General features: G+C 42.7%; 1 protein-coding gene across 1 annotated transcript; it reads left to right on the top strand.

Annotated features, from left to right (window-relative positions):
• The first annotated feature begins 1,186 nt into the window (after positions 1 to 1,186).
• CAV2 (caveolin 2) lies at positions 1,187 to 13,042 on the top strand. The gene is made up of 3 exons (XM_086747570.1): positions 1,187 to 1,597; positions 1,755 to 1,942; positions 9,202 to 13,042. Exons 1-3 carry the CDS (start codon positions 1,448 to 1,450, stop codon positions 9,350 to 9,352), a joined length of 489 nt encoding a protein of 162 aa, XP_086603696.1. The 5' UTR covers positions 1,187 to 1,447; the 3' UTR covers positions 9,353 to 13,042.
• The last annotated feature ends 3,088 nt before the right edge of the window (positions 13,043 to 16,130 follow it).

Here is a 16,130-nt window from a genome sequence, read left to right as displayed (position 1 = left end):
AATGCCTTTGGGTGGCACTCAGCCTCCCATATCTACAGGCTAAAAAATATCAGTTGCTGCACAGAAGCACCCTGAAAGGTGGGTCTGAACCTCAAGTTCATCAATTGGCCTTTTTATCCCTCCCATTCATGGAGAAAAGAGGAATTGGAAATGCAGCCCATAAATATGTCCTGAGTCATCACACTGGTTCTTTGCTTGCATTTGAACCTGTTGTAAACTTCTATTTGCAGGTTTTTATACTTAATGACCCCACAAACACATTGCTGGATCCAAATCATTTACGTGACACCAGTAACACTAAACTCATCAGCGCTGGAGCAAAAAGCACCGATGTGAGTTACACACAGATGTGAAGCTTTTCTGCAGAAGTTATCCGGTCAAGAACAATGGTCCACAGCATTGTATTAGGTGATCTGCTACGCAAATCTGGCGTAGTTATTTTTATATCACTTTCCTGTGAGCTTTTCAAAGCTTAAAGCTATCCTTAATTTAATGCAGTGGTGAAAATTAAAGAAAGTTACATGTTACTTTTAATTTAACAAGCCTGGACCGTTGATTAGTAATATCCCTTCTCTTTCTGAGAGTGGCGGGTGACCGTGGTTACTGAATGCAGCAAGAATGTGCTCCTGACAGCTCATGAGCTCATGCTGTGTGCCAGTATTATCAAACACTTTTAGCAATTTGCTCACTTTTATATAGAACACTCTCAGGCATAAACCACATTCTGAAATAAAACAGAGAAATTTGTACAGACTGAAGCTAAAACCCAAGGCAGGCATGGCGATAGTTTGTAATGATGGATGCAGTATTTCATTGTGGCAACAATCGGGCAGTTTAGGGCCTATGATCCCGGTAACGTTGGAGTGTGACAGGCTGGTGGGGCTGCACATCAGAACCTCGGCGGGCAGCGGCAACTCGCTTTTCTTTTCCTCTTCTTTTCATTTACCCGCTATGGCTGCAAAGAGGGCAGCAGGTCCACCCCAATACGGCCTAATGCACAACCGCTTCAACTTTTTTTTACTTTTTTTTTCTTTTTTTTTTTTTCCCCCCTGCTGCCGGTTGCCGCAGGGCCACAAACGCCTGCTCCTACAAATCCCAGCCACGCGTGAGGCCGCAGGGTGGGCAGCATGGGACGGGGACGGGGGGGCGGGGAGTGCTGCCGGCCAGGGAGCTCAGAGGGACGGGGAAATCGGACGGGGGTGGAAGGGAGTCCCGACCCGCAAAGCGGCCGCCGAGCTGAGGGGCTGGGGTGCGTAGGGGTGCGAGGTTCTGTCTGCCCCGCGGCGCCCGAACCGAGGCCTGATCCGGCGCGGCTCGGCTCCGGCGCGGGGCGTGTCCCGGGCAGCCCCGCTCCGCCCCAGCCCGGCTGGGCCGCGGCCGCCGCGGACGGGGCAGGGCAGGACCGGGGCCGGGCCGGGCGGGGAGCGGCGGAGCGGCGGGCAGCGCCATGGGGCTGGAGACGGAGAAGGCGGACACCCGCATCTTCATGGACGACGACAGCTTCCCGCGGAGCGGCGGCCCCGCGCTGCCGGAGGCGGAGAAGGGAGCGGAGGCCGAGGAGGACCGCGACCCCCGCGGGCTGAACGCCCACCTGCAGGTGGGGACCCGGCCCGGCAGCTGCTGCGGGGGGCGGGCGGGACGGGACGGGGCCTCGCGGCCGGGCCGGGCCCTCGGCGGGGCGGGCGGGATGGGAGTACCCGGTAGCGTCCCCTCGTCCCCTTTCCGCGTAACGGCAGTGCCACTTCTTCTTCCAGCTGGGGTTCGAGGATGTGATCGCGGAGCCGGAGCTGACCCACTCCTTCGACAAAGTCTGGATCTGCAGCCACGCTCTCTTCGAGCTCAGCAAGTACGTGATCTACAAGATCCTGACTCTGGTCCTCGCCATCCCGCTGGCCCTGGTCGTGGGAATCGTCTTTGCGGTGCTCAGCTGCCTGCACATCTGGTAAGCGGGATTCGCTGCTCCCCGGTGCGTGGGCTGCGTGGGCTGCGCAGACAGCCCCGCACAAGGCAGCACTGCTGCCTGACCGCGGATAGCTGTCTTTGCAACCGGTAGTCAGGTCGAGTTACGTTATCTGCTTTATTTTTAAAGGGAGATAAATGAAAACAATGCTTGCGTTGCAATTCAGTTCCCTGCCTTGCTTTTACCAGCAGCCCGTTGTGTCTGTGTAAGCTTCTTGGGGCAGAGAGCCTGTTTTGCCATTTGTGTAGAATCATAGACTGGTTTGAGTTGGAAGGGACCTTTAAAGGTCCCTTCTAGTCCAACCCCTCTGCCATGGGCAGGGACATCAGGAAACAGATCAGGTTGGTCAGAGCCCCGTCCAACCTGGCCTTGAATGTTTCCCGCGATGAGGCATCTATCACCTCCCTGGGCAACCTGTTCCAGTGTTCCACCACCCTCACCGTAAAAAAAAAAAAATTCCTAATGTCCAGTCTGAATCTGCCTCTATTCTATTTTGAAACCATTACCCCTTGTCCTGTCACAGCAGGCCCTGCTGAAGAGTTTGTCCCCCTTTAGGTACTGGAAGGCCACTATAAGATCTCCCTGGAGCCTTCTCTTCTCCAGGCTGAGCAGCCCAAACTCTCTCAGCCTGTCCTCATAGGAGAGGTATGGCACCTACTGCCGTACATTCCAGCCTTACCTGCCTTCTGGAGTAATAATAATGATTGCTTGGGTTTTTTTAAACTGCTTGTTTTTTAAACGTGTCTATTTGAAATTAAAGCCCTGGGCAGAAGTGTTACTTACACCTGACACCTTCTCAGTACAGTTACCTCTTTCACTTTTGTCCTCACAGACTGAAGAAAGCTTTTGAGGGCCCAGCTGACTTTTTCTTTGCTACTGCCACAAAATCTGCTGTCACTGCCTTGCATCTGGTACGTGGCCACCTCCAGATGCAGTGCCTCAAAGCATTTCCACTGCAGCAGAGAACCCCTGCTGAGCTCAGGAAAGCTGCTTCTGGCCATGACTCAGGTTCACAGGCAAATACAGTAGCCCTCCAAGTCACAGCAAACCTGGTGTACTTTAAAGAGAATATACAGGTAAAATATCAGGGAAGAGCACCTTGAGACCAGAAAGGCAGATGACTGTGGAAAAGGAAGAAAGGCAGGGAAAATAATGAGGTTGAGGAAAGAACTGAGAATCCAGCAGGCTACAGAGGAAGGGGTAAATGCAGATTATCAACATCACTCCTGTGAACCAGGATTTTCCGTATTTATGGGTTTTGGGCAGTCTTGTTTGACTTGGGTAACACTGGAATGATGATGAAGTTTTCAAGGAAACCAAAACACAATCCAGAAACTGAGAAACAAGCTCAAAGCAATAGGAATACATTGATTGTTTGAGCCTGATTGGATGAAGATTACAGTTTCCAAAAGTGGAATGGAAGTTTGAGTTGATGCCATTGTCATGAGCCACTTCAAAAGATTATTAACTTGAATTTCAGAGCATAAAGTTTGCATAATACCTGAAGGAGTTGCAATGTAGTTTAAGCTGCCCACCTGCTACTCCCCAGATTATGATGAGCATTGTATAGTGTGCTGAGACTTTCAGGTCTGTCAGCTGTCACCGTGCGGCACTGTACCATGTTACTGCAAAAGTGTTTGGTGAGCATATAGATTTCCAGTAGTGAAATATCTATGGAAGAATTCATTGATGCCCAATTTATTAAGACTAATAAGTTTTTGTGCTTCAGAATGATCTTGTATCAGGATTTCACAGTCTGGATACACAGACATGAGTTTCACTGAACCAGGACTCAGAAGTCAGTTTCTATTTATGCAAGTAGTCCCTAGTGACTTTCTCAGGAACTGTGGGTTCCCAGTACATCTGAAATAGGACTGTTTGCACATGGCACTTCATTTGAAAAGTTTCCCTTGACTTTCTGTGAACACCCTTGCTTCCCCAGCAACTGATTTTCTTTCCCTACATTCATTATCACTACACAAGTGATCTTCCATTTTGATCTTGCTTGCACCTGGGATGGGTGTGAAAAAATCCTGTAACTCAGTAGCACTATCTGCACTCCCTCGGACCCCATCCAGTGCCACCATCCAAAGCTAGTGCTGTCTTGTCTTCCCACAGCCGCAAGCTGGATTTGTTCCAGCACCACAGTGGAGCACACTGAGATTAAGTTAGCTTCTCTGCAGCCCTCTGTGTTCCAGATTTCCTGGCAGTAAGGAGCTCAAAGCTGCTGCGTTTGAGAGGGTAGCGCAGGAGCAGTGCGGGTATAGGGACTCTAAACATGGTACTGGCTCCCGTGTAGCCCCGTCGGGTCTGAAAAAAATAGTAACTCCTTGTTTTGTGGGTGAGAGGAAGGGAATTCCATTATAACTCTGTCTTCAGCTGTTGAAACATCATGGGAAAACCCTGGGCACACCCTCCCACATGGCTGCCTGCAGGAGGTCTTATCGGAGCTCCCACGCATCACTTTCATCATCCCAACCACTGAGATGGTGATGTTGATCTGCTGTAGAGGAGCCTTTCCTGAGGCCAAATTCAAAGGTGTTTCAACAGCTTCGGAAGTGCTCAGGCACAAAGCTCTGTTGATTGTTACACATGTCGTTGCAGTTTTGCCAGCATGCTAAAAACCCACAGAATTCTGACTCAGCATTCCTCGTGCATCAAGGGCCCCTCATGAGTTGCACCCCTCATACCTGATAGTAGGTGTTGTTGCTCACCAGCAAAAAGATTGCTGAAGAAGAAAGTAAACATGTGAGACCTCATGGAAAGCTAAAAGAAAGCTGAATAAGAATTATATAATAATACATGTTAATTTTCATTTTTGCCTCTGAAGAAGGAACATATTCTGGTTCTGTTCTCAAACTAGCTGCTTGAGCCTTAGTCCAGTTTTACACTACCTGATAAAAGATAACAACAGGCTGAAACTGTGCCAGCTAGCAGGTTGGTGACCTACATACAAGCCGGTTCAAGGAAGGCTAATTCTTCACATTCCTTCTCCTTTACTGATGGCTGTCATTCTCACCACAGAACCACAGATTGCAGAAGTTGTCAAGACTGAGTTTTAACATCTTTCTCTGAATATCTGAGCAACCTTTAAAATGTGTCCTTAGATTGAGGCTGTTAAGGTTATTGTTTTTTTAACACGAGCAGAACACTGCTGGTTTTCCAGGCAGCACATGCAAAATCATGATATTTATTATAGATCAGGAACTGATTCTTGTTCTAAGCCACATTTGCCACCTCTTGGAAATTAACACTTGAATCTCATACATGTTTTGTTGTAGTCTTATCTGAATAATGTTCTGGTATGTTGCATATTTATGCTAAAAATCAGTGGTTCCTCTGGGGATCCCTAACTCCAGTCTTGGATCTGAGATGGGCTCCAAAGCACAAGGACTCAGCCAGCTTTATGCTCTTGTCATCAGCTGGAGCAGTAGGTACTTAGAGCTCCTCTTAGCTTGAGCTTCCAGTCACAGTGCTAGGATGTCACCAGGGACTTATACGCAGAGAAGTAGATATGAACATGCATCCCTTTTTTTACCTTTTTCTCCGCAACTCCATTTACATAACTTATTGCTGTCATACTCAGCCTCAAAGCCTCCTCCCTACTGGCTGTCTGAAATCAAAAGAAATTACCATACAGCTATGCCATGAAGACCCACCTTACGATTTGGTGTTGCTTTGATGCCTCTTCATTCATGTCCAGTATATATCCTTTGACTTCTGAAGAGAAAGTAGGTTGATGTTGTCTTGCTTCCTTTTTTAGTTTTATCTTTTCCAATCTATCCAGGTGCTAGGATATATCATGTTTGGTTTTAATGCACTTCAGATACTATATATGGGTCCTGGAAGGCTTTGTTGGTTATCTCTTGCTCATTCGTAAATATCCCAAGAATCAATGGGACCTGACAAGAAGCTCTGCAACTGCTAGGTAATAGTTATCTGTGTGTTCACAATGCTTGCTTGTATTGTAAAGCCATGCAAGACTTTTTATTCAAAATCATGATGGAGTACATGGGAATACTTGGAATTAGGCAAGTTAACCACTGAATGCTGTAGCATTTGAAAAATAGCATGAGGACATGTCTAAGGTTCCATTTTGAAAAACTTTACAGGAGAAGATGTGATTCTTCACTTTGAAGCAATAATCTGAACTAATATTGAGTGACTACTCCAACCGCATCGCCCAATTCTGTGAAATGTTGAGCTGCTTTGAACTGAAAATACCCTTATCAGTGGGAACTAAATTGTGCTCTGCCATTTCCAAGAGGGGTTTGGTTCTCAACAATGTTCCCTCAGGGATTAGCAGAAAAAAAAAGTAATGTGAGAAAAAGTGAGAAACGTTGATGGGTATAATTTTGTAGATGTCATGCCTTGAACAGAAAGAAGGTAAAATAGGATAGGATGGAAAAAAAAATGGAGTAATTTGCTCTTTTTAGTTCAGCAGTTCCCAAAAGAGGTCATTCCTTCTACTTAGTGAAAGGATGGGTATTTTATTACATATTTACATAGAAAAATTCAATGAGGGTCATATAGGTAGTTGAAATACCTTGGCTATGCTTCAGCTCAGATGCCACATTCGAAAGAGCTTTGATTTTCTTCCCAGTGCTGTGCCATGTGGTCACACTAGTAGTACCAATATTGCAGTAAATGTTGATATCCTTGGGATACGCCGACTTTACTTCCACTCAAGTTAGGCGTTACTCAAGCCATCAGTTACCGTCTCTGTGAATGGAAGTGCAGACTGGGGTAAAACCAGAACACTGGGAGTAAAGGATGTATACATTAAAGTTTATTTAGGTCACTAAAATAAATACATAACTTCTAATGGTGCTTGGTTATTTGTTTTTAAAGTGTGTCTAGTCACTCCACAGAAGACACATTGCACCCTCTGATGATTTGGAAACACTGCACAGTAGGATAATATATCCTATGCAGAACAGGATGCGTACTTATATACATGTAGATGCATATATAGACACACTCACATTTTTTAAACTTGGAAGGTAATGACCTCTACAGCAGTTGCAAGCAATATGATCACTGCTTTTCCAGCCTTCTTCCCTAATGACATCCTGGTGATTCACTACATTTTTATGTGAAACTTTTGCACAGTGTGATATTTGTTTAGTTTGTATTTTGTATGATCCTGTTGACAGAGGGTCCAATAGAACTGTCGGCTTTTCTGCTTCCATACAATTCAGTTAGATTTTTTTTTTTAAAGTGCAGGCTAAATTAATTTTAGATGGCAGCAAAGGAGCAGTGACATAGCCTTTACAAACTAAATGAATGAAAAGGGGTGAAGTCAACACAAGCTGAGTAGCCATTTCTGGTGTTTTCCCTGTGTTGCTTGGAGAAATACCTTTTTTTTTTTCTTTTTGCCCTTCCATTACTGGTGTTTCTCAACTGTATTCTAACATGTGAAGCCCTTATTTTATTCTCTAGAAATTATCTGTTCTACATGCAGTGATACTATAGGTGGTTATCAAACACATAGTTTACTGAGTTCCATTTAAAGCTAGATAGACGTTATCCCAGTAACGCTCACAGTTCTATATGGTCTGTATATTACTAGCTGTTTCAGCAGAGACAAAAGAAGAGAAGGCTTTAGAAAAACTATTCTCATTTAAATCCATCTGGGTTAGCTTAGAGTGCAGCATAGATGTACTCGTATATGGCCTGCATTGTATGATAAAAGCTGAGAATCTGGTTAGACAAACACTGAAAATAATTCATTTTGACTCTTTACATTTCTAAGCTTCAACTTTTTAAAATGTACAATGTGCTTTTCTACTTTGTTTTTCTGAGTGGTATTGGAAATACACAATACTTACATATTTTTCAGACTTATGATGAAACAGTAAATTAAATATTTCCTGGCATTCCAAGCAAAGTCAATGAGAGTTCTGCAATGGAATTATGTGGACACAAGACTGGGATCTTAAATTTTGAATGCACCAGCAAACTAGAACAGAGTTTATTTTCTTTGTCAAGAGAATCCTTATCAAGAGTTACAAAATCACAGAGATTTTTCTAAAACCTTGCTTTAGTGCCACTTCAGTATTACATAGATTATTTATTCATTTAATTTGTCTGCACCAAAATAAGAACACCCAGCTTAGTGAAATCACCAGGGGCTTTGGCCAGTAAATGATTAAATCAAGAGAATCACTTAAAATAGTGTGGTCAGTCATCATGTACCCACTGGCCCTCGTGAGCCGCCCGTATGTGTCCTGCTGGCTCGTCTCCCTTGTTACTGTGCTTGGCTTAAGCCACCGCTAATGACATTGCTTTGGAATTGGGACATATGGGGAGCATCCCCAGATGGTTACTGGTGCTCAGGAGATGAAAGCACAATATTTTCAAGTGTGCACCCTTGGTGGATAAAATGATCTTTCCTCCCACCAGGACTTTTGACCTTATTCTATGTTAGTATCTCACCCACAAATGAAAAACTTTACAGTACCAGCAAGATCCCATTTTTCTGAGGTTCAGCATATGTCTGTGCTATAGTAATCCAATTAAACTGCATATTGCTTTACTGTTTCTGTTTTATTGTAGCAGCTTGTACCAGCGATGTTAGATTGCTAGGAATGAGACATGAATAGCCATGTACATGTGTGCCTGTGCATTTGCGGGGGGGGGTAAAAGAAAGCCCCAAAGAGACAGCAGAGCAACAGCAGAGCAAGAACAGATCCCAAAGAGCACTGTCCCCATGCAAGCAAACTGGCGAACGTGGTGTTTCTGTTAATCTCCGAAGTCCCACGCTCAGATATGCCTACCATGCAAATCAGTCCTTGGCAGATGACTTTGCTCCTCAGCCACAGTGGTGGCATCAGGGCTGCAGCATATCACACACACCAGCCCTTCCAGCAGCAGGGAGAGAGCAGAAAAATTCACTCCTATAAAAGGCATGTCCAAAAGTTAGCTCAGCTTTGGCAATTAAGATGAAGCAGAGACATGATGACAAGAAAACAGGCGCCTCTTGTCCCCTGTGTTGCACTTGAATGATCCTGGCCAGAGGACCATGTGCATCATGGTGCTTCTGCATGTCCAGATGTGAGGCTCTGAGTGAACAAAATTGATGGAGAATGAGTGCAAGAGTGTAAAATCGACTTGTTTAGAGATTTAGAGTTACAAAATCACTTCGTCTTCCATAAGATCTCACTCTTGTGTTTGCTTATCCTGATTTCCCCATGCTATAGCCACAGTGATCTTCAAATCTTCCATTTTCTCTTTTACAGGATTGTGGTGCCTTTTGTGAAAACCTGTCTCATGGTCTTGCCTTCAGTGCAAACTATATGGAAGAGCCTGACAGATGTTTTCGTCGTACCATTCTTTCAGAGCATAGGCCGATGCTTTGCCATGGTTAATGTACGCCTGGACCAAGGGTAAACGTCAGGGATGCGACACTGCTGTAACTGTAGCTGGTGTTATACCTCTTTGCTACCCTAACATAGAAGCACTTACCATTCATTCCAAACTGTTAAATTCCAATGGCTGGTTTAAGTGGGAAGATGCTATTTTTTCTAAAACTCATTTATCGTCAGGGAGATCAGTTTAAGAATAAATAGGCGGTTTTTATGGCTCACTATTTTAACAACAGAGCAAACATGGAGTACATTGGCAACACTTTATTTTAATGGTACATCGATTTCTAGATTGCAGGAGAATTTTCATGGAGGTTCAAGAGTCACCACAGCAATAATGATTTGCATTATTACTATAAATATTTAAATAGGCTGTGATACCTTAGATGAAACTGGTCTCTAGGGCTTCCCATTGATGTGACTACAAGTCCACCGGGGATCATTTTTGGCTCTCGCTATGCAGAATGATAAACTTGGTCCTTTATTATCAGCAGTCAAAATGAATGTGACTCACTGCATAAGAGACAGAGAAAGGAACTGTTGTGTGATTCTTCTATATTGGGGAGGAAAAGCCCCCTGGAGGTTTATCCCTTAAAATAAGGTGTTAGCTAATGACTTGGAACATCAGCTAATCTGTATATTTTATTTAATGAGAGGTTAACTTTGCTGTGTATTTTGTACCTTTGTAAATGGCACTCAATCGGTTTTCTTGGAAGCATTATATCTATAGTGTTTGAATTCTGACCAACTTACTAGGCAGCAGGAGTGAGACACTGCAAAAAAAAATACTTCAGATAACTAAAATTTGGGTTCATAAATTATGTAGAATTTTAAGTGTTGCCGTGCAATTCTAGTATATTCATTATATACGGTTGTGTGTAAAAGCAAAGATTGTAAGTGTTTTCACACAAGACCATGCAAGAGTTGGAAAGAACTTTATAAGTTTATAAGAAATGTTTGTTATTAAAAATGGGGTGTAGTAAATGCAACCCTGCCTATTTCTGTGTATTATCTATGTGAAGATTGTGATATTTAAAAGGATAGACATTATGCTGGCACTTTAACTGGGTAGCAAGCTCTTATAGAAGGCAAGTAAGTGTAATTGGTATCCTTGACTAATTCTCCTCACCTGTTGACTTGACTTTCCATGTTGCTTGTTTGCTACTTTAAGGCCTAACCCATAAAAAAGCCTTTCTTCCTTCTGCACCCAATATGGCTTTGTAAACCAGAATAACAGAACGTATGCAGAGGTACATTAAAATTACATTAGCCTTCTGATGGGCTCATGCTGCTCTTTTTTTTTAAATACAGATGATAAGTTGCAATTGTAAAATGTTTGTATCATTTAGAATCTTATTTTCTAAAATTATATCACAGATTTCTTATCAAACAGGAGATATATAATAAAATAATAAAACATCGGCTTTTTCCTATTTTCGATTTCATTTTTTTCAGGTTTTTCTACTTCATTGTTTCAGGTTTTTCAAGTTTTTAAAAAGCTCTTAAAATGCTAGACAGCATAGAATACTATGCAGTTCTTCCAAACTATGGGAGAGGGAAAATAAGTGAATGAGCATCAACACAGTTCCACTATTATCAACTGCATTTAACTTATTTATAGTAGAAAATTATGTATCTCTGCATGTGATTAAGCCCATACAGAATGATTGTTTTCTCTGAAGCAGGTCTCAAGGTGCGTTATTTTGGCTACATTAAAAAAAAACGCTTAATTCTTTTTACAGGCGCATGCTTTATTTGCAGATGAGCTGCCAGATTTTCCTTTTCTTGCTTATTGACCTACAGAAGCAAGCTGACACTGTATATTCTTTTTACATTGAGAATATCTTTGTACATTAAAATATTTTTACCATTTGTGCCATTTAGAGAGGGATTCATATGGCTTTTCAAAACTGGATCTTAATTATTAGTGCCCATGGAAACGTCTCTGGAGTTTTATTCTTTTGCAAGAAGTTAGCTCGCTGTTCAGATGTGCTCTTCGAGATACCTTTCTTATGTTAAAAATGGAAATATCTCTTTTGAAAATAAAAATTGGTCAGGCTAGGCTTGAATTATTTTGAGAGTTATTTTCTTTTACAATATCCAAGGATTTTTACAGATATTTTCCATGGAAAAATGTCCCCTTGATGAATTAACTTAAATAAAAATAATAATATAAATCAATCAGCACTAGTCCTTGTGTCTAAAAGGAGCCCTACAAAAGCCTAAGCTTTGAGGGAACTCAGGTCTGGATCCGAACTTTGAGAATGAGGCCATTCCCTGGAGAAAAAGGCATCATTTTAGGTCATGCACTCCTGGATATATTCATTCTTAAATAGCTTACTGAAGTCGTCCGGCTCTAGCTACCACAGACCATCAAGTAGAACAGTTTGGTGTGTTCTTACTTTGATTTACTTTTCAACATTTCTCTAGCTGTTACAAGACTCAAGCACCTTGTAATTAAATAATTAAAGCTGTTAGTTTCTTACATATTTGACAGCAACATCTTTCTCTGGAGCAAATGTGCTTTTACTACAAGAAAATACCAAATGGACTGTTAGGCTTAGGGTAAAATATTAGATGCTTGGCAAATAGGCTTACTTCATCCATGAAAGGAGGGGAAGGAGGCGTGAATGTACACAGAGTCTCCAACACTTAGGTGTGAATTTGCCCTGGGCAACTCTGGCTGGCAAGTATTATCTGGATTTTATGAATTTGACAGTTGTGACAGATGCCCCAAAGCTCTGCCACAACTGATACTGTCAATAGCTGACAGCACTGTTGGACGACAGGGACTGAACGGGCTCTGGAACTGAACTGTAATCTTCGATGTCGGGGTAGGTTCCTTAAGTTCGTCTCAAATTTGTTTGAAATGTAGACAAACTATCCCAGCTGATCCCTTAACAGCAACTTACAAATGAGAATTTGGCCAAGAAGGCAAGTCTGGAAACTTAGTCTCATTGTCTGCAACAAATGTAAGAAAATCTACGCCGAATTCAGGTGATCTACTTTGATGCATTTTCTTCCCCTCTATGGAATGGAGAAAATGTTATTGCCCTTAATAAGAGTAGACTTTCTGAGTTTTGAGAATAAATAAATAAAAACTGTGAGATTCCAGCCTGCCTCTAGTACTGCAGTCCTTAGATAAATAATCATGAACTGGAGATTCAGTTCTGTCATGCAAAATATTTCAGCATCTTACTTTTCATGAAGATCACAACTAACATACAGAACTAACACCGGATTTGTGTTTACAGACATTTTTCTTTTAATTAACAAAGAATTTTAACCTGCCTCCTTGTGACAGCTATTTCATAAAATCCTTCTCATCTGACTCGAGAACTTTTATATTTATATCTTTTATTTGCCCACCCTACTTGTTCATCACAAGGACTGGAATAAATTCTTAACAGAATCTTTGACATATTAGTAAATGAGGAGCCTTTTCCCACCTATCCAAAAAGCTCACTTAGGCATACACAGACTGAAAAGTTCAGAACATCCCTGCAGCTCTGGGACCTCAGACCACACACTCATATTTAGTGGAAGCCAAAGAATGGGAAGTTAATTATTTTTACAGGGTGTGATAGTTCCCCCACCTGCAGAGATAAAACCATTGCTGTTAAGTTGTATTAAATCTCTTTTAAAAATACGTGGAAAAATACATGTGTTTGGGGTTTTTTAAATAAAAATGCAAATGGAACAAGGTCAACCACCAGACACTTTACCAGCATTGTCTGGTCGTACACCGTGCTCATGATAATTAGAGCTGAAGACCTCCAGTGAGTATACTGAACGAGCAGTTATGCATTAAAAACTGAGGTGCTTTCTTCATGCAGGGATTTACAACTGAGGGGAGAATTAATAAAGGCTAATTTTAGCCTGGTGACACTAATCTTCCTAAGCTTATTGCAAGAAAAAGAAAATGTATTCTGCAGGGGCACTTCAGAGCAGCTAAGATAGGTTCCTGCTCTGAATCATCCAGAGAAGACTCTGCAGTGATTCATGCAAAATGTTTGGCTTGTGGCTCCTTTCCTCCACTACATAAAAAGTTGAATTTGCTGCAGAAATTGGATAGGCCCTATGGCAGCAACTACAGTTTCTTGTAAGTAGTGGGGCAGGTTCTTCTCTACGTGCTTCTCTCAAAACTTGAGGCCAGGGGTGAGTGTCACCTGTGTTAGGTGATTGGTTTTGTCTGTTCCTTGGCTTCCCTCTCCAACTGCACGTGGGAGAAAAAAGGACCCCTTCACAGGGCACTGAATCAGATCCTACTTTAGACACTTAAATGGAATAAAAAGTTGAGATTCACACTTCTATGTCAAACTTTGAGGAAAGCTTGTCTATTTTTTCAACTGCCTCGGTTTAATAAGAGATACTTTTGCACCCCAGGTACCTACCACACCTTGCTTTTTACTTCATGCTGTCAGAGCTATCACAGTGCTACAACTATGATTCTATGATTCTATAAGCTAGGGTTGGCCAAGACATACTTAGACAGTAAAGTCCAGTGACAAAAAGTCCCATCCTATGTAAGCCTCAAGGAGCAGGTGTTTAGGTTCCATTAATGAGACTAGTTCTCACAGTCTGATAGTTCTGTAAGACACCTGAACAGCTAATATGTTGGAACTGGCAGAATGGTACAGAATGGTGTTGACAATGATCAGTGTTCATGGTCCAGCTCGGTATTTGTCAAGGAATTGGATATTGAAAAGGGTTAAGAGTGACTTGAATGCACAAGGTCTGGCAGAATTAAAGCTTTCAATCTCTTTGCCTCTCCAGCCAAGACGGTTACGAGCTATCTTGATTGAGACCTACAGGGACTAGCTCTAATAAAAGGTGTACACACCTACCGCAGAATTGAGAGGAGAGTCAGGAATTTAAATCCAAATTAATAATCTCTGCCCAGCTGCCACCCAACCAGGAGCATGTCTAAACTCAGGAGGCACCTCCCATTCACGTAACCTCCCCTCAGTACCTACAGTTTTACTTTGGTCATGCCCAGAACTGCCCTTGTTTGAGCAACTTGGCATCTTACTCGCATCTGAGACCAGTCAGAATCCCAAAAGAAGGGAAGAGATTGTCTCGGACCCCTCAGAATAGACTTACCGCACATCAGCAGAATGGGGCACTTCTCAAAATATGCTTTCCCAGGAGTGAGTCCAAATGCATTAGTACACCTCAGACAGGCAAATACTGATTTCGGGTCTCTGAAGTGTTGCATTACTTCTTCTAGCCCTCAGGCTATTGTGAAATGTGTTATGGCAGCAGTGCTTCCATATGAAAGGAAATCACTCCTAGCTAGAAGTTATGAGAAGGAAGGGATGTGAGGGGATCTCACCGTCTCTTTGACGCAAGGAACAGGCCAAATAACAAATGCGTACATGAAAATGGGGTCCTATGTACTGGTGGTGAGAGGCACCCATCTCAGTGGAAAAGTTATGATTCAGTGACTTACAATTTGAAACACAGAAATTCTCCAGAGACTGGGGACAGGATGACCACCAGGAATCCTCCAGGACCTCAATCATGGAATAAGCAAAACATTGGCCTACATGTTAAACCCGTCCCAATTCTTCTTATCACACAGTGGGGTGAGGACAGTGAAGCGGCCAATAAAAGCTCACTACCAACAGTTCTGGCAGCTCAGGCTTTCGTCCAGTGAAACATCCAAAAATGCACATAAAAGGATGTACTTAAGCAGTTCAACAGAAGACACTAAAAAAAAGCAGAGGTCTTCCTTTCCTAAGCCTCAGGTTTTTAAGTGCTCTGCATAAGGCAGGCTTCTCGCTGACAGCCCCTGCTATCTGGCAGCCTCACCGCTGTTGAAACGATACATAAAGAACACAGTTTCCCACAGCTGATTCTGATCTTGCTGACACTGGAATATATCAGGAGTATTGCTAATACCATAATTGGAATAATTACAAAAGTTTTTTTTTAAAAAAAAAAAAGGAGGAGGGGGTGTTTGATACCAGACAAAGACACGCAGCGAGCAGTCATGCACATTCAGTTCATTTTCATGACTCATTTTCTGACAGTTTTTTGAGGAATTTTGTCCAGTCCTTTTTTTCTTTTTTTTGCACTGGTTTCTAGGAAGATGTGTTTCCTACACATCCCAAAACCTTTTCGCTTCTCAAAATGGGCAGCTCATACCTTGCACACACTTTGCTCCATGTTTAGAGCAAGTTCTCAATTAAGATAATCCTGAGGTTTGAAAGGTCAGTTAAAGCAAGACCTTGAAGCACAAAAAAAAAACTTTTTAAAATTAGGCATGAAATCCCTAAGGCTAGTGTGATGGAGAAAGAAGAAAGGCAGTGAGGTGGTCAACTAAGGTGGCACATAGTCCTGCTTAACAGCTGACCTGGGCTACTAAAGATGCAGCAGAGCTCAATAAGAAGACAGTTTGAGTGGTGTTTCCAAGGCTAGCTTGGGTGTCTAAACCCCTGGCAATTTTAGGTCACCCCTGGATAATTTATTCAAAGTGAATGAGAGGGGACCATAACCTTCACAGTTTCAGAAGATGCCTGCAAGCCTCTACCTGGCCCTTTCCATCTGAGCCTCCATATGCGACGGGAGCTCCTCGCAGAGCTCCTGCACATGTCCATGCCAAGTCTCTAGCTGTTAAGTTTGTGTGCATTTCTCACACAACAGGCCTTGAGGCAATGGGCCGTGGTTCTATCCCTATCCATCTCTGCAGATGGAATTTCCTCCCTCTCACAACTTGGTAGCACCCATGCCATTCTCTCTGTAGGTTGTCTTCTTGGTATTTAAGCTCAAGTAAGCACCTCTAAGGTTCGTCAGATGGG

The sequence above is a fragment of the Chlamydotis macqueenii genome, chromosome 1 (genome assembly GCF_036417535.1).
Source record: "Chlamydotis macqueenii isolate bChlMac1 chromosome 1, bChlMac1.mat, whole genome shotgun sequence".
NCBI lineage: Eukaryota > Metazoa > Chordata > Aves > Otidiformes > Otididae > Chlamydotis > Chlamydotis macqueenii.
This window is presented reverse-complemented; position numbering and strand designations above follow the sequence as displayed.